General features: G+C 50.4%; 2 protein-coding genes across 4 annotated transcripts in view; both read right to left on the reverse strand.

The window, feature by feature from the left end:
- The window catches only part of LOC125951098 (mucin-5AC), a 48,865-nt gene extending 33,724 nt beyond the window's left edge, over positions 1–15,141 (reverse strand). The window contains exons 1-2 of one of the 3 annotated variants that reach the window (XM_049679660.1): positions 14,925–15,141; positions 4,369–5,841 (exon numbers count right to left, since the gene is read on the reverse strand). In XM_049679660.1, the coding sequence (XP_049535617.1) occupies positions 4,369–5,767 (1,399 nt within the window). In that variant the 5' untranslated portion in view covers positions 5,768–5,841; positions 14,925–15,141. Of the gene's footprint in view, positions 1–4,368; positions 5,947–14,176 lie in introns of all 3 variants that reach the window. The other 2 variants (XM_049679659.1, XM_049679658.1) reach the window with 2 other exon arrangements.
- LOC125951134 (uncharacterized protein CG45076-like) overlaps positions 1–18,054 on the reverse strand; it is a 271,537-nt gene that overhangs the window by 225,963 nt on the left and 27,520 nt on the right. The gene's annotated exons all lie outside the window — the stretch shown is intronic.

Here is an 18,054-nt window from a genome sequence, read left to right on the forward strand (position 1 = left end):
CGAAACGAAACGAAATGAAGCAAAACACGTGAAACGAAACGCGCCCCAGAAGAATGTGATCGACTTGTGAGAAGGAATTTCACGCACGCATGACAATCGAGCTTGGTAAGATGGCCATGAAATGCGCGCAAGCACCTCGCTCACCTCGATCGATCTTTGGCACGATTGCAGCGCACTCGTCAATCAGTTCTCTGGTTCCAATTAAAGTGCTTTATTCACTTTAAGAACCTTTCGAAAAACTCCATCCAACAACAGCACAGATGATCTCGGTGAGCTACGGTCTCACTTCTCGTTATGCAGCGAGCATAAAATTTATGACCACCTCTTCCTTTGGCAATAAATAAAACATTTCGTTTCGGTCCCAGCTCTGGGTCCCATAGTAAGAAGTGACAAAAACGACAAAGTGTCCTCCAACAGAGACTCTTTTGGGCAGGGGTTTTCCCCGTTTTACAACCCTTCGATCCATCGGCCAGCTTAAAATAGTGACTCTCCTCTTCCGCTGCCTGCTGCGTGCGTGTTACGGAAGCGAAAAAACGGAACATAAAAAAAAACCCTCAATCGTCATCCCAGCATGACAGAAAGCTTCCTTCAGTGGCTGCTGCTTGAGGGTGAGTGGTCGGTTCCTTCAAGCCAGCATCTGACCGGATCTAACACAGCCAGTAGCCGATTGTGAAAATAATGCCAACAGAATGCGATGATTTCGGTTAAAAATAGCAATAAATCAGTGGTCGAGGGATAAAAAAAAAAGGGGGAAACGAAACAAAGCAACTGCAACCGACCGAGGCACACCGGGTTGCATGTCTCGACGATGGCTGACGATCGTCAACATAAAACATCTGGCAATCAGCGCCGTGTCAGGGGAGCGAATGGTAGGTGCCAAGCGAGCTCCTGAGTCAACTAGCCCAGGGCAGCCCGACGAAAGAAACCCTTCTCTCCGTTGAGATGCTTCTCGTGATGCGGATGAGTGATCCCCGGCTTCGCGCAGGAAGACAGATCTCATCAGCAATTACAACAACAACAACAGCAGCAGCAACGGGCCAGCAGCAACGGGCCAGCAGCAACGGGCCAGCAGCATCAGCATTCTTTCTGTGGCTGCCCTGTGCAACGCAGACGAAGGAAGGAAGAGCGCGTTGGCATTCAAAACATTTACCCAAAATTATGCGGCAGTCCGCGCAACGCAACGCAACGCAACGGAGAAGCCAAGGGCCGGCCGGGCGACAGGCCAGCCTTATCCTCCCCTTCGTCTTCGTCTTCTGTGCTTGAGAAACCGATGTCTAGTGGCGCAAAGTCCAACACACTACTGCTGCTTTGCATTGCAAATCGTGCCCGAAAGGGGTGAGCCACCAGTCAGTTAGTCAGTCAGTCAACGAGAAGGCGCGGTCGCAGGCTACGCAGAAGAAGCAGCGCAGAAGTGGCAAAAGATTTAAATGCAGCAGAGTCGAGGCAAACGCGAAGAGCTACTAGTGAGGATGATGCCGCCGGATGATGGATGGGATGACTTCAGCGTCAAGCTATTTTCGGCAAAAGCTTACGAAATTTGACCTAATCATTGCCGACATGGCGTCATGAAATTATGATACCAACCCTGAAATCCTTCCTTGGATACTCATTGACTCGCGCTATTCTACGATAAGTTGAGACCAAGACTATGGAAACTCAAACTTTTCAGGCGGTTTACGGTTGCTTGAGTTCTATAACAAAAACGATGCCTTTTGTCTTTACTACTCCATACAAGCCGCACAAGCTATTACTATCAGCACATCCATCCAACCCAACATCCAATAAACCATTTGATAACAAAATGGTGCAGTTTCCAATAGATACTACACCTTTGATAAAATTACACCAGTCACTCTCTTTAAATAAATTGTTATTGTCTAAAAATGCTACAAATTAATGCATACACATAATGGGTGGAAATCGGAATGGGAAAAAGAGACGTCGAGTAAATGGTGGCCAACACAGCATAACAACAACTTTATGCTCCGCGAACATTACGCCATTTGGCGTTGGATAGTGCACCGTCAGCGGCCCCTAAGGGACTTAATATTTGATGAGTGAAAGTTGGCACTTTTCGACCCTTTCGAATTGATCATCCCCTACCCTGCCACTGGCGCGCTACGCGCGTCGCGAGTAATTATTCCAAACACCAAATTGTAACCTCATAACCCAACGTATGCCCCAAGCGCAGTGGCCACCCAAAAGGGTCTCGGGCGAGCGCCACAATCGATGGAAAGTCCCAGTCCCTCCTTCCACCCCGGGCTCTACCCGTGGGGCAATCCAGATGGAGGAAAAATCAATCCAACAACCCCACCCATCGTGGAAAGCTTGAAATGCGCTCTCTTGATGACTGTCCGACACCGTGTACGGTAGATAATTGACCCCCACCCACCCACCCACCCACCGCACCGCACGGATGAAAAGAAAAACCTTGCAGATGATGGTGATGATGATGGCGATGATGTCCGGGTTGAATTTCCACTTTAATTTAACTAATTGTCCCGGTGTGCGATGCTATGTTTTCCTATGCTAATTGTACTTCCGCGAGGCTGCTGGCGTTAGTGTCTGGACTTGTCCAGATTAGCACACAGATGATGCGGTAGCGCACCGCCAAAGACACGTGTACCACGCACACACACACGAGCACTTCATTCACTCGATAGTAGGCCACCGGGCACGTCACGCAAAAGGGAACACCGATGCCAATTCAATGTGTGAGATGAAGGAGATGAACTCCAAGAAATCATTACGCACTGACGTCATGGAGAGGGAGTAAACCAAAGGCACAAAATTCACAGCGTGGGTCGGTCTTGGATTCGCTGAATTGTAGCTTTTTTCTCCGTCGTGGGTCTGTGGGTTGCACAGTTGCGAAGATGACACGCTTTTCTGGCACGATCGGCAACCGTTACCGTCATAAATCGTGGTGTCCTATACCAGACCGGTCTATACTCGGAGTATGCCGGAAACCGGTTCCAATTTGTGGTTCTGCCAAGGAGTACATTCGCTCTTATCAATTCATGCCGAAAGGACGGAAAGGGGATCCAACGAGTTTATTGATTGTGAAGAGCGGCGAGAAAAGAATGAATGCTATTGTGTCGCTTTGCAATGAATGTGCTGCGATGAATTGGACATTACGGGCTCGTTTGGGGCCCAATATGGTAGAGAGCCAAGCACAACGTTCGAAAATTTCGCTGGATTTCACGGCTGAAGATGAGCGCACCACGAGACTTATCATAAAAGAAGGTGGCCAATGAAATGACACGAACAAGGATCCATTTTGCTATCAATAAAGGAACCTCACCCGGGGCCGTTGGACAGAAGACTAAGCCAAGACGCTTGACGTTGACCGTAAATTATGGCCCCATCAAGGTGTCACACAGTACAGAACGCTGTTCCCACAAGACTTTTGTGGGATACGCAAACGACATGGACCTTGAACCACGACGGTGTCATAGAATAGCCAATCAACTTCTGCTACGTCGAAACTTCTGGACGTCCACTCCTGTAGGAACCCCTAAAAACCGCTCGGTCTCAGATAATAAAACCAAGAATCGCCTTTTCTAGACGTGACTCGGGGAGACGGAATGTGAAAGTTCCGGCAGAGACGCGCGAGGACGGTGTGGCGAACGCGCTGTTTGTTCTATTGTTTTGTGGCACGCGCATCTCACCACGGTGGGAATAGGAACGTGAGCAAATGCAACAGCTTAACTGGGGCAAAACTGCTGCTTCGGCTGGTGTTTCTACTACTGCTACTGCTACTGCTACTGACCACCCATGATAGCCACAGTGTCTTTAATCCATCCATCGCTCATAACCTGGCCCACCACATGGCTGGCTGCACTTTTTGGGTTGTGTTCCGGAGAAGAAGACGCAAAAAGGTTATGGCCAAGCGAGACACACAACGCGGTGTTCAAAACAATGTGCCTACCGTAGCCGTACCACCTCCTAGGCCAGTATAAGGTATTAGTGGACAGAAGCTACTGAACATATGCGGTTAGGTAAGAGGCAGAGGACAGGCAGGCAGTCAGGCAGGCAGTCAGGCAGGTCATGCAGGTGCGTCGTAAAACGAAAAGTGTGTTGCATTCATACTGCCGAGGAGAACAACGCACCGCTTCATCAGAATTTCTAATGAAAGTACGTCGTATAACGCAGCGGCAACAACACCTGAAAGCCTAAATCCCGTGGAAATGATGATCGTAAATTATTTTTTTTTAAAAAAGTGTCAGAGAGTCATCGCGAGAAATAAGCATTGGTGAGTGTAGATTTATATGTGTGTATGGGCCTGGAGAGAGAAAATCTAGAAAACATTGCAGGGCCGCACGCTCCCTGAGCGATGCGATCCCCAGACTTCCCAGGAGACCTACTGACCAAGATTCGCAGTTGACGGAGCAGATGGCGATGTCGGTGACGTCGAAGTCGATGGAGATGGAGACGCGTCGGTTGTTGTTGTTGCTGTTGTGGCGAAGGTTGACGACGGTGACACCACCTTAGTAGGCGGTGCTACCGGTACCTCTTCAGGTGGCGGTGGTGAGTTGGACGATGAACCTGGCCCGGAACCGGGCGGTGAACTCGACGGCAGCGAGTTTGAGGATGACGAGAACGATGAGGAAGCGGATGAAATCGATGACATCGGTGAGGAACCCACCTCACCGGGGTTGGTGGAAGCCACGATCGGTTGGGGTGAGTTGCGCGAGGCCGACAGAGTCAGCAACGGAGAGGCCCGGTATGCCGTGGTGATGGCCGATGTGCTGCTCGTCACCAGACAAGAGGTAGACTTGGCCCAACCGGGCACGGCTGCTGGTGGGGTACCGAGCAGGGCACGATGCTGCTGATGGAACAGCCCGTTCTGGTAGAGCTGCTGCTGCTCATGTTCCCGCTGTTGCGATGTCTGCTCGATCCTCGACAGCACACTGGACTGGTGTGCTGTGGTCGGTACTCCACCACCACCACTACTGCTAGCACTTGCCGTCCCGTTGATCAGTGAAGGCGAAGTCAGCACCGAGGTCGAGAGCGAAGGGCGTAACCGATTGTACAGATACTGTTGGTAGTGACTCTGGTAAGGTGGTGACGGCAGGGGGGAGCCACCACCACCACCACCACCACCACCGTTCTGCCGATAGTACTGCTGATGCAGCATCGTCGAGGTCTTTGGTTTTTTGCTGTTGTACACGATGAACTTGTGGTTCAGCATGCTCTTGCCATGGCTACCACCACCACTACCAGCGACCGAGTTCTGCGAGCGGTGCGTGTTGAGAAAGGAAATCGTGAACTTGTCCCGCTTCCGGTTGGCATCGCCACCGGACGCGTCGTCACTTTCACCACCGCCACCGGCGACCGGCATCGTGGGACCTCCAACGCCGACGCCGACGCCTTCGGCACTTCCGCCGTTCTTCAACTCCGTGGTCTCACCGATGAATCCGGGTCCCTCATCCGACTGGTAGCGACGATGGAAGTGGTTAAAGTTCCGGTAACCCTTATGATTGTTGTTCGTATCACCGGCCAGCGGTTCCGGTGTTGAACTAGGAGTCACCGTCAGGGTACCACCACCACCACCACCACCGCCAGCAACACTGTCTACCACATCGAGCGAGCCATTCTGATGGCGTCCATTTCGGGCACCATTCGGTAGTGCTGCATCACCGATTGCTGTACTACCCTGGACGCCATTTGCTGCATGTCTACCCCTTGCACCGGCGCCACCCGCTCCACTACTACCGTTCGACTGGATAAACACACCATCGCCCGTGATTTTGATCGTTGTCACCATTATTATCTCTCTCGGCGAGGGGCAAACCGTGAGGTAGATAGTCTATAACGGATCCTCCTGCTGGGAGTCTACGTCTACAACCGAGAAATTAATCAAACATCTGCACAATCCTACGTACACAGAACGAACACACACACACACACATGCACGTTAAGCGATGTCAATTGAGTGGATGCGAGCTAATAAAGCGGATGGATGTCATGATGAACTGCTAATGATGACACCACCCAATCCCTCCCCCGTCCCTTGTGGTATGCACTTGTAGCAGAAGCTAATGACAGTTCGGTCGGTCCGGGACGTTGACGTTTATTGAGTATTTGACACTTTGGGACGCTCGGGTGATGGTGCTAATGATTAGTATTATCCTCGTCCGGGGGCTCGGTTACGTTCTACGAACTCTTGCTACACCGACCGAGTTGAACCACCACCATCCGGTGGTTCTTGGAATCTCTCTCTCTGTGTCTCTGGGCGTTTACTGACACACTCCCGCCGCACGCATCCCTTCCACAGATGTACCCTCTAATGACACCTTTCTCTGCTCATTATTAGCACGTTGAACGCACGGCACTTGGCTGCTACTTTTCTTTAGGTCGCCCTTGGACCCACACAGGCACACCACCTTGCCCTTAACCTTTGCCGATCGTTGTACGACAATCGCAAAGTGTCAAAGCGGCGCTTGTACTTGCGGCGTCGTACGCTCCCCACCGCCCGTTGGCATCGTCGAAGGCAACACTAAGCAGAATCCAGCTAGCGCTCGAGAGCCAGGTTGTCGAAGTTGTCGTCGCTCATTACCACTATCCTACACACAAGCACACACACACACAAACGCTAGTCACTTGTATTATTGTTGTTAAACACCTTGTTTAGCGCGGCTCCTACTGGTACATATCGAGATGAGAATGGTTTCAGATTAGCCTTCCTCCCCGCACGGGGCGGGCGGGTGGGCGCCATGCAGTAACACACTCCGACTCCGACGCCGAGCGACAACACAACACAGCAGGTAATACCCGGTGGCGAACAGACAGCATTCGAGTTAAGCACACAAAACATGCTAGCAGGAGGGCCAGGAAAGCGTAATAAAGTGAGCACCGGTGCGACACTAAAACATACAATTTATGGAGGAACCGTCGTAGTCGTCGCCGTCGCCGTCGTCGTCACCGACGTTGTCGTTCAGGAGAGTGAAGGTTCTGCGACGGTGACAGCATATGAGCATGAGTGTGGTGAGTGTGTGTCGATGATGTTAACAGCAATTAGTGAAGCGACAAACGGTTAGGCCAGGGGGTCAGGCCTGGAAGGTATTAACCGGACTTTACAACAACCATGACTCATCGGCAACGAGGAAGAGAAACAGAATTCACAGAAGGACTGAGGACTGAACCGTTTTTAAAGAGTTCCAAGATCCGCATTTAATTTTCGCCAACATTTTGCGTCCGATTCGCCAGACACTGGACGCCGGACGCCAGGTCTATCGGCATGGGAAATCTACCAAACAAAGCAATGTGTCGTCGACGGTACCTTGAGCTTTATACCCTTTGCCGATGGTGCTGCTTGCTGGCTGCACCGGTGGGGGCCAAGGTTTCATCGTCAAACCGGGGGAGAATCGAGACTGAGAAGACCATGGAAGGGGGGAGTATGACTCAGCAGCAGCGACTCAGCGGCACGGAGACGACGGCGACACCCAGTGGCGTGCGATTTCAAATTATAGATGTGGAAGAAACCTATGTGTGCGCTCACGTGCGCCGACTAAGCTATTAGTTGTCGGCAGTCGGCGGCAGTTTCCCTAAAAGGCATTAAACGAAGTGCCGAGAGATGATCTCGGCGTCATTCGCCGACGTGCTGCAGCAGCTCCATATGTGTTGGGCGCCCTAGACGACTCCCTCTCCCTGTGTACGGGCACGGGACCGACCATTAAGTCCCACGCGGAATTTAAATTAACCAAAAGATGATGATACATTGCCCGATTCCTACAGCCAGAGAGCATAGGGCGGGGGGTACGGTGCGGCTAATCCATCATCGAGAGAAGTATATCGACCTAGAAACGAACTGTTACGGAAGAAATCAATTCCTCAGCTACCACATTCCCGCCGTCATATCGCGCACATACTCATGAGCATGAGCTTTATGGCGCAAAAGTTTTGGTCGTTTGAAGTCCATAAATCAGGAGCGTGGTTCTGACACTAACCAATCATCACCATCCCAATGCCACGGGAGAGCAACGTGTTCCGATTTTATGTCCCCCAAAGTACAGTGCCGCTCAGTATTAGCGGCGTAATTTTGTAGAGTAGCTCCCAGAGGCCCCGAAGGAGATTCAGACGTTCTTAGTCATCGGTTGGTTTAAGAAATTCTCTGCTCTGTTCCAACGACGCCTCGGGTGGCTATTTGCGTAAACACTTCACAGAATACCCGGGGAACGAATTAAAGTGTGCATGTGTATATGTGTGTATGTTTTAACCCTCCGACTTCTCTCCATCAACTGACACCGACCGAGACTCATGGAAACGAGCTCATCTTTCACAGTTCGCTGCTTCACTCGAGCGGAAAATTAATGACGCGACGAGTCTACAACTGCGACTATGACGATGATTTCCACTGAGACACCACCACCCCACTAGACGCACGGTGATCGTTGCCTCACATCGCCTTTCGTTCAGCCCCACTAACCTGGACTTGAACAAGAAGGTGTATCAGGGGGAACGACTTGGATTGCAAAAAAAAAAAACAGTCGAAACCCCAAAAAACAATAACAAATCGATAATAAGGCGATATGGATGTTGTCATCGGGGGTTTAGTTGAATTGGAGAGAGAGAGAGAGAGAGAGAGAGAGAGAGAGCGCGCGACTGTGCGCGCGGCTTGACGGATTTGGAGTTAAACGAGTTCCATTAACGTCCGCCACGGTGACGCCCGGCGATGAGCTAATCCAACATTGAGTATCACACAACACTCAGCTCCATACGATTGGAGCGCCGTTTAACCACATTTTGCTCATTCGTGATGAGCGAGAGGAGAGCGACACACACATTACACTCATGTCCATCACCATGAGGGGCAGCGAGCTGGAGCGGATCCGTGCTGGGGCGGTTTTGGTTTTTGGTTGGGAAATTGACGTTTGGCGTCGCCTTACGTCACCAACGACCGTACAAACAAAACGCACGAAGCGCAAGATGAGCCGGTGGCCCGTGACGCATGTCGAAGTTTCCTTCACTAGAGCGGCCGCCAGCCGCCAAGTGACGGAACATTTAATTGGTCGTCCCTGTTGTTGGATTCACACGTGCTGCCAGATGTTTTCCGGGAGTGCAAAAGCACCATAAACCAGATCAACCATATCTTCTTCTTCAAGCAAAACGTTATTCTCCTCCGTTCCGTCAGTTTCGCCACCGGAGGTTTTGCGTGTCGGCAGCCGCAGGACGGGCAGGACGGACGCACAAACCGGGACTCCCAAAAGCTTGTAATAAAATTATAAAGCAATTCACTTGATTTTCGCTCCGATTTCGCTCTGCCATAAACTGCCGAGGGAGGTGACTATTGTCAACTGGCTTCATCAACTTTAGCTTCTGAGAAACACATTGGAACACAGTTACTTTGCGCATCCAATTGCGGCGGATGTTGCGGATCGGTTCTCTAGGGCGGCCTGAGAAACACCGTACGTAGCGGAGCAATAAATTCCGTCCTCAAATATATATATATATCGTTCGACTTCTCAATCTCCTCCCACCACCGTCGTGTCCAACGCACGGTTGGCGAACATGGTCCATAATTCGGAACACCGTAGCAGCTTCGGACCATATCAACCCACGAGAAGCGCCACACAAAATGTTCCCCGAAACTTGCCAACTTGTTCTGACCGATTTCGGTCTTCTGTAAGTTCCCGGTCGGTCTGTTCTTGGACCCCGGCCCCGCCAGTCGTCTAAGCCGGTTGTTGTGGAAGCGAAAACCTGTTGGACGGCCACCACAGACACAGACACGCGTACGTGTACATCGTAAAGAGCACAGCACAGCAGCAGCACTAACTCGGTAAAGGTCATCGCGTTTCCGGCCGTTCCGGTGGGTTCGCGGCGATCAATAATGAGAGCACACGCCAGAACGTGCGGATCGAATCGAAGCGATGTTAATAGACCGATGTGATCCTGAACCGGTGAGGAACTGAACCGCACGCATTCGCACTGTACGGGTAGATTGATTATACGGATTATGGATACCATAATTTGGCGAGCGGTTCAAATTATGACGATCGGTGTGCGGAGCGGAAATTGCACCCCTGGCTTTGCGAATACGATAATTTCAACCCCTGAATACAGTCTTCTGGGAATATGGACGTTTACGGTAGACGAATTATTGCGCGGCGTCCTCTCGTCGTGGTCTACTGAGACAAGCCACTGAGCAAGCTACCTCTTTGTGACGGTCTCCCCTCTTGGCGGCCGCCATCTGGTCGATAATGAGATACCCAGCAAGAGATCCCAATGCGGACGACCGGCTTCCGCTCGGCCAAAAGAAAGAAATTCCTTTCCGCGTATACAGCTCAAAACGCTAGAACCAGGAAAAGCCTCATCCATCATTTGACAAGTAAGCAATCACACAGAACACCGTGGGCTTGCACGGTGTGGTGTGGGGGTCCATGAGGACACCTGCCGACTTTTGCAGCTGCAACCTGTCTATGCAGTCCGTTCTCGATCTCTCGAAGCCGTTTCGTCACAAGCAACCAGCGGGGGGATAACGACAGCGTGACGAAAGGTTAATTAGTTTCGCACAGTTATCGCCGTATGCCAGGCACATCTCTGCTCTTACTGTCGCATCAGCACGCTCATAACCTCAAATCTTCCAACCATGGGACCGGCAAGAATCGAGTAACAGACAGGTGCATCATCATCATCACCAGCAACGAAACGTGTATCGTACGCGGTCGACGGCTTGTGACAGTAGTGCCTCCCCCATCTCAGCTCCCCCTGTAGCGTTGCTGCAGAGTTCCAATTTTGTGAAAATTGTCCGTTTGATTTCCCCATTGCCAAGGAGAACACAGCCCTTTCGTTGCGGCGGCGATGCCAAACTGAACGATTTTATTGATTTGTTCCACCATTGGTGTCGCGCAGCGCATCGACCGACCGGGCCCAGCGACCGGGGCACGTGAACAGAGGGGAAAGCAACAGTAGAACTCATTTCAGATCACACCAGGAGTCCGATCTTTGGTCGGGGGGAGAGCCGAGACCGCGAACAGTAGCAACTATAGCTGCCCGTTTGCTGGTACAAATACAACGGCAGATTCAAGGCAAGGGTATCCAAGAAAATTGAGACGTGACGACGTGCTACGTGCCGCGTGAAACGAACTGGCATCAACTCGCGGATACCGGCCTCATAGTGGGAAGAAGAAGGAAGAGGTTCGCATACCCTGCTACAACCAGCGTGTGTGCCAGTTGGGCATTCCTGTGCAATTACTAGTGCTGCTGGCACACCCAACAACACAACCAAACTCTAGGTACGCCTTAACGCGAGTGAAAACGGGAACGTCGTGGCCTCTCTTCTCTCGGCTGCCACCATATCTCGAGAGTCACTCCATGCCGCGTTGTGTGGTGAAGAGTTCAAAGCCCAAGCGAACCATGGCGAACGAGGCGCGTGCCCCCGCCATAAGTTCGAAGGTTTCCGCGGGCTTTCTTCTTCTTGCACCGTGCGCGTACGTACACCGACACCGAGGGATTGACCCAGTTTTGCGGCGGATTCGCGACCTGGGCGGAATCCGACGACGAGGTCGACGGAACGCCAGAGCATTTGGCGACAGTGAATCTGGTGCCCGGCGGGAGAGAGCCCGGCGGGGAGAGGGGTTTAAAGGCCCAATTACTACACGAAATGATAGTGATCTAGGTTAGGGTTTTGCTGAGATGGTTCCCCGGCTTACCAAAGGTATTAGGCAGATACTTCCAGAGCATGACGAGACAGATAGCTCGTGTTTTTTTTTGTGATGTCAACAGCTGTTATCGAGATAAGACCAATATTGAGGTGGTGATCAAATATTGAGGTGGTTCAAGGAATTAAGGCTTTAAAATAGATTAGACGAGTATTGCCACCACGTCAATGCGCTATCCGGTTGCACAATTCATACCAACTTCATATCCTCGATTGTAAGGGAACCAAACTTGGTGTTTACACTAACCATCTCTCACCGATGTCCATCCGAAGTCGATCGAGCGACTGTTTACCAACCGATTAATGTCGATTAATGTTTACTCGATCTTCCAAATCCAAAATCCCACGTCAGATCTGCGTCTTCAGGGGGTAGAGAACAAAGACAACAGCACGAAACACATGCAGCCATCGTTTGCTCGCGGAAAAAATGGCAAATCGTGCGACCTAACCTTCACACAGCATCCCTCCCTTCCGCGGACTCGTCGACGAGCCGACGAGCGAGCGGTCGGCCTTTCTGGTCGCTTAACTAGCTTAATTAATCGAGCCAACAATCTGCACCACAGCCGGCTCTCGCGTTCGATTGGCCTTCAGCGAGGCCTGCCCCGGAACTGGAGCACCACCACTGGCTGCCCCGGGGATGCCCTTGCTCGAGCAGAAGATGGCGAGTGCTAAAGGTGAAGAACGCACCGCAGCAGATGCTGGTGCGAGCAGAATCAAAACAACACCTCGAAATATTAGTGACCGGCACGGCGCGCGGTCACGGGCAGTCAGACGTTGAGACGAAGGGGATGGTGGTGGTTCATAATTATGGACCACGAGCTTCAAACAGCTCTTTTCTCGGATCCACTCTGGAAGGGTAAACATAACCTTAAACTATGCCCCACCATTTCCCACTGCTTCCCGTGTTTCGTTCTCTCTCTCCCTGTGCATTTATTTCACGTCGAATCTGTTGGCAGAGAGATGTTGAGGAACTCCATTTCCCTTCAACATGAAGACAATCCCTTTTCAAGTGTGACTTTAGAGACTTCTCGCTGTTCACACCAGCTCTAGCACGTTGAAGCCGCCAGCGCGTTCAAAGTGGACGCTCTACATTTATTTCATTTCAGCGCAAAGCTACCCCCCCTCCCCTTCCTTCGAATGCCTCTCATTTCCTTCACCGTTTCCGGCACATGGACCGGATCTTGCGATCTGGACAAGAGCACTATGGCGTTTGGTAGAAGCGCCTAGATCCTCGAAAAAGACGACCGTCCGCGAGCGCAAGTGGAAGGCGAGACCGCTATAGATTGGCCAAGGCCGGCGCCCCGTAATTGGTGGTAATTCTCTAATTACTGTGTGCAATCGTTGCAAGGGGGTGGTGGTTTTGGAATGAAAACAGATCCCACACCACGGTCTGAAGGTTCTGAGTGCCGAAAAGGTCAGCTGTTAATACATCGCTGCGCGTGCGCGCACGGTCACAGAAGATGGTTTGTTTACGTCTGGTTCCGTATTGCGAAAATTGCAACGGAAAGCGAAGACACGCTCTGAACACACACACATCTTCACAAACACAGTTCTTGTTGATGATGATGATGCTGGTCCGTCAAATTGATTTCAAAATTACGATTTCGATAGCTCGCGAGATGTTGTTTAAAAACGCCGAAATGCATTCAAGACTGACGTCTTGTAAACAGATATTTCCGTTTTTTTCATAAACAGTGAACACGTCCTATTGCCACGCCATCTCTGTGGTGACGGTAGACATCTTGGGACCATTGGATACCCTGAACTAACAGAAGGATCATATTTTATCCCCTGAACACAAAAGCTGCAGTTCAAGTGACATTCTCACTAGAAAACGATGATTCAGATGAGTTCCCAGGTGACTGTAGGGATAGAAAGAGAGAAGATGGAATAATCTTTTCTAAGAAAGATCTTCAACCATATGGAATGTGCTCTGAACTCTTTAAGAAAGAGCTGCTTCCTATGAGTCAATGTTCAAGAGACAAGTGTTACGGGGAATTCCAATGTCTTTCTTGCCTACAGTTGTGGAACTGACACTTCGCATGAGCAGGATTTTAAAGATAATTCTGTATATCTTCCCGTGGGGTTATTTATGTAAATACAAACTGTTCCACCTCGCTTTTATCAAACAGGTTTGAACGAGAATGTTTGAAATGACTGTCAACCTAGCAGAAACAACCTCATGTTGAAGTTCTCCACAAATAGGTCCGCCTGCCCTGGTGATCACGAACTTGGCCGAGACTAGAAGGGCGCTTGGAACATTACCGAATATCTCGCGTATCAAAGAAGCGCTTGAAGGTTAATGCGTTCAAAAGTAGCAGCAGCTAAAGCACCCTCCCGGGAGACGGCGCTGTTGCGGCGCACGACACAAGCTGTTTGCTCTCTTTGGCTCCGTGATTATATTGCGTATTAACTTTGCATCCTCACTAAAGCAGCAGCAGCGGTAATGGCAGCATGAAATGGCAATGGTAGGTGGCGGTCACAACACTCAAAAGCGTTCGCACTGCGCCCACTAACCTTCGTAGAACTTTGCGTAGGCGCCACCACCCGGCGCCGGTTGCCGTTGGCAAAAGCGTAAGAAGTACATCTTGAACTTGCGGCTTGCCGGATGGGATGCGGATTTTTGGGGGAGAATCGGTCGCGATCTTGCGGCTTGTTGCGATCTTACGATCTTCTTCGCCTTCCCACTATTCTCGTTATTTACTGATTGCCGAACTCGTTCCGAAGATCCGAGGACTGTTACAAGTTGGGCGGATGTGACGCGTTTGCCACAATGGTGTATAGGGAGAAATAGAAGGAGTTTGTTTTGAATTCCCGGTTATGAATCCCGGATCTCAGGGGGATTTTGCGCCTCTGCTGTTAGCATGTTTTGGTCGTTCGCTTTGTGTACACTGCACGCACGTTGGTACCCTCCCGGCGACGTCGTCGTCGTCGTGATGATCGACCAAAAGGGATTTGAAGGCGATTAGTCTCGTTCGCCGGTGATCGCCTTCAAAATCACCTTGGGCGAATCTAAATTTAATTCTCGTTCCTCACTCACGACACCCCCCTCATTCCTGGGCCCCGGATTATTCCGGATCACCTCAAAGGATCACACGTCACACGATCACTTGGTCGCAATCGACGAGTTATAGCGACCGTCGTTTCACTTTCGTTACGCGATGACACCTGTGGCGTATAAAGCATCTCTCTAGCCACTTCCAATTGCACCTTCTTTAATACAACGATTCCTCACAGCACAGATCACAGTATAGCAGTAACCAACCAGGTAGCGGATCGGTTTTCCACCGACTCCAAGCACCGACAACTGACGATCGTCTCGTCAAACACTTGAGGATGCACCTCGCCGGCAGGGCACTGTGAGCGGGCGATCAACAACACAACAACGACGAGCACACACTACCGTCCGGCGGTAGGCGACCGGAGAAGCACCTTCACCAACGACAACAGCATCATCTTGACGCGAGGAGTGCCACTCAAAAACTGACCTCAACTGGTATAAACGGACAGCATACCACTGTAAAAAGTCGCTCGCTCGCTCGCTCGCTCTCAGTTCGCACCCTCTCCATCGCGAGATCCATCCATGATCGACAGCATGGAGGCGCCGGGTGGACACATGCTGCCGCAGGTGAGTGAGAGTGGAGAGCAGATCAAAACCCCTTTCTCGCACACCTACAGTCACCGTCATAAGAAAAAGCCGTCCTCCTGATGTTTGGGTTTTCGAATGTTTGGTTTCGTGTGTAAAAAATATTGGTGACTGTCAAAAAGCAGTTGTCCTCACTAAATCTTTGATAGGTCTTTTGTTTACATGGTTTAGGTGCCCGCCATGTTATTTTCATTTCCTTAGTCCACTAATCGAAGCAGATCCAGCATAAATTCAGTTGTATTGACGTTGTAAATAAATGTCTATAAAATCTAAACACTTCTCCTTTTTGATCCAAAAATTCCAAAGTAATGTCGAAAATAGAGCAAAAAACTAAAGCTGAGCTTTTACTTACGCCACTGACTGTAAACAAGTGGCTGACAAACGGTGAGCCACAATCGGAGAGCCACCGCGAGCATACTCTCCCACTCGTTGGCGTCTCGCGCAAGCAAAAGTAAAGCGTGAGTTAACCCTTTCGGTTTGGTCGCCACAAACCGCGCACACGTACTCAATGCTGAGAGGCGCGCTCTTGGCTGAGTCGTGATCCGATTGCGTCGCCATCTCTCGCATCGGCCACTGAGAGAGCGTTTCGCTGGAGCGCGGCCAGGGCTCTGAGCCGGTAGCCGGCTGCTTACAAGATGACGAAATGTTTTTAAAATATAAACAGATCCGTACTAAAGACACTGCAGGATATATTTACATATTTAAAAAAAAACGAAATCAACTTAAGTTATTTCCTATACCTTGATGGTACACCAAGGTCGTATAGATGCCTTCCCTCCTCCTCCAGTCCACGGACATACCAAAGGGAATGAAAAACCACTAACTCATGCTGCGTCAAATTAGATCAAAACACAATACGAAAACAATTTCCCTTTACCATCATCATGATCACCGATTCCGCGGCATCGCCGGCAGTAACGCGAATCATTACTCGCGTTCTGTTCTTCTGGCGGTCTGCCCCGTACACAGAGTACCGGTACTCCTAGAAGTACTTCTCGCACAGACATCCGTTTGAAGTTACGGCCCTTCCTGGTCATATACTTCCCATGTGCAACACCATCCCTTGGATGGAGAAAACCGTGGAAATGAAACCACTTCTTGCTAATAATTCTCATTTCCAGATGACATTTTGTTGTTTTTTTTGCTGGCGTATCCACATTTAATGCTACTTCGTTCCACTCTACGCTAGAAATGCGTTCGTTTGGTGAAGTTTGGAGTCGAATGGAGTGCGTTCGCTAGTTAAGGCTTAACACCGACACCAACGCCGTTCGATACAGCGTGGGTTGCAACTTGGTGTAGGACCATCTATGTCTGACCTTCAACCAGCGACAACGACACTATCGTTGAAATCGTCACTCGCCATCGTGTTCGTCGCAGTTCCGGTATTCGCTGTGGTCGATCTCGTGGCGTCGATGCTGTGACCCTGACATACAGCGATCCTATCCATGATAAACTATGCGAGCAGATGCTCGCAGACCACATGTGTAGCAGCAGTTGACAACTGTTAAATGGAATATTTTGAGTCAGAAGAATTCATCGCTTAGCATGATGTGTCATCACATTCGCATAGAATCCTATGACGCTATCCAATGATAGGACACTCTAGTGAGTAACATAGTTGTGCAAAGAAATGCTGATTGAAGCCGACCAGCAATCGCAGTAATTCTATTGAAAGAATTTAATGACGCTGCTATCAATTCTAAGAACTTCTTTAGAAGATCCCTGAAGTTGAGCGTGTTTGATAAATAAATGAAGTACTTTTAGCAATTTTAAACCCATTTTGAAATCAAATAAAAATTAAACCAAACCGACTTTTTGCGTACATTTACTTAGGGGGCGCCCTTCTATCGGATTACCAGAATCGAAGAACTTCTCGAATTCAAAAATATCTTATCAAATCCAACAACTTAAACCCATCGTTCTTCCCTAGCTTTACCATGCTGCTGCTGCTGCTACTACTGAGCTTTCTACAACAGATCGTAGCAGCATGGAAACGCAGATTGAAATAACGACCTCGATCATCATCGCCCGGTGTTAGGAAGACGTTGGGACACCTTTTTCGGGGATTTCTCGAGGTCGCCGCCACCGCGCATTGTCACCTTCGCCTTTCGCGCTTCACCAAAGCCAACTCCAACCAGCGTCCAGTGTGGTGTGCGTCGCGCGACACACATTCTTTTGCGTTTCTGCGATGGCGGCGACCAACAGCATCAGCAGCAACAGTGAGGTGTGCGCGCGAGAGACAGACAGAGAGAGAGAGAGAGAAAGAGAGCGCGCGAAGGTAAGGGAAGGGCGCAGTGAATTAAAATTCCAGAACAACCCCAACCTCCCCCCCCACTGGGGTGTTCCTATCACCAAACCGGCAATTCGTCCCGGCGATCCATCTCTCTCTCTCTCTCTCTCTCTCCTTCTCCCTCACACGTGCACGCGCGATCGCGATCTGTTTTGTTTGTTTCGCGCAGTTCTTGTTGGTTCATTTGGTGGTTCATTCCCCAAAGGGGGGACAGTTTGAGGAAGGGTTGAAGGGGGAGGTAGGTTCACCTGCCACGATCACGATCACACCAACACCAAGCACTGGTTCAGGTGCGATGCGTGGCACCACCACCGTTGATGATGATGATGATGATGACGCGCTCGTTTGCCCGCTATTTACCCCTCTCTTTGGTGGCAGCGGCAATGACCACGGCACATGCTGGCTGGCTGGCTGGCTGGCTGGCTGGCTGATGCTGCTCACCACACACTTGTGACGTCA

Source organism: Anopheles darlingi, chromosome 2, assembly GCF_943734745.1.
Source record: "Anopheles darlingi chromosome 2, idAnoDarlMG_H_01, whole genome shotgun sequence".
Lineage (NCBI taxonomy): Eukaryota > Metazoa > Arthropoda > Insecta > Diptera > Culicidae > Anopheles > Anopheles darlingi.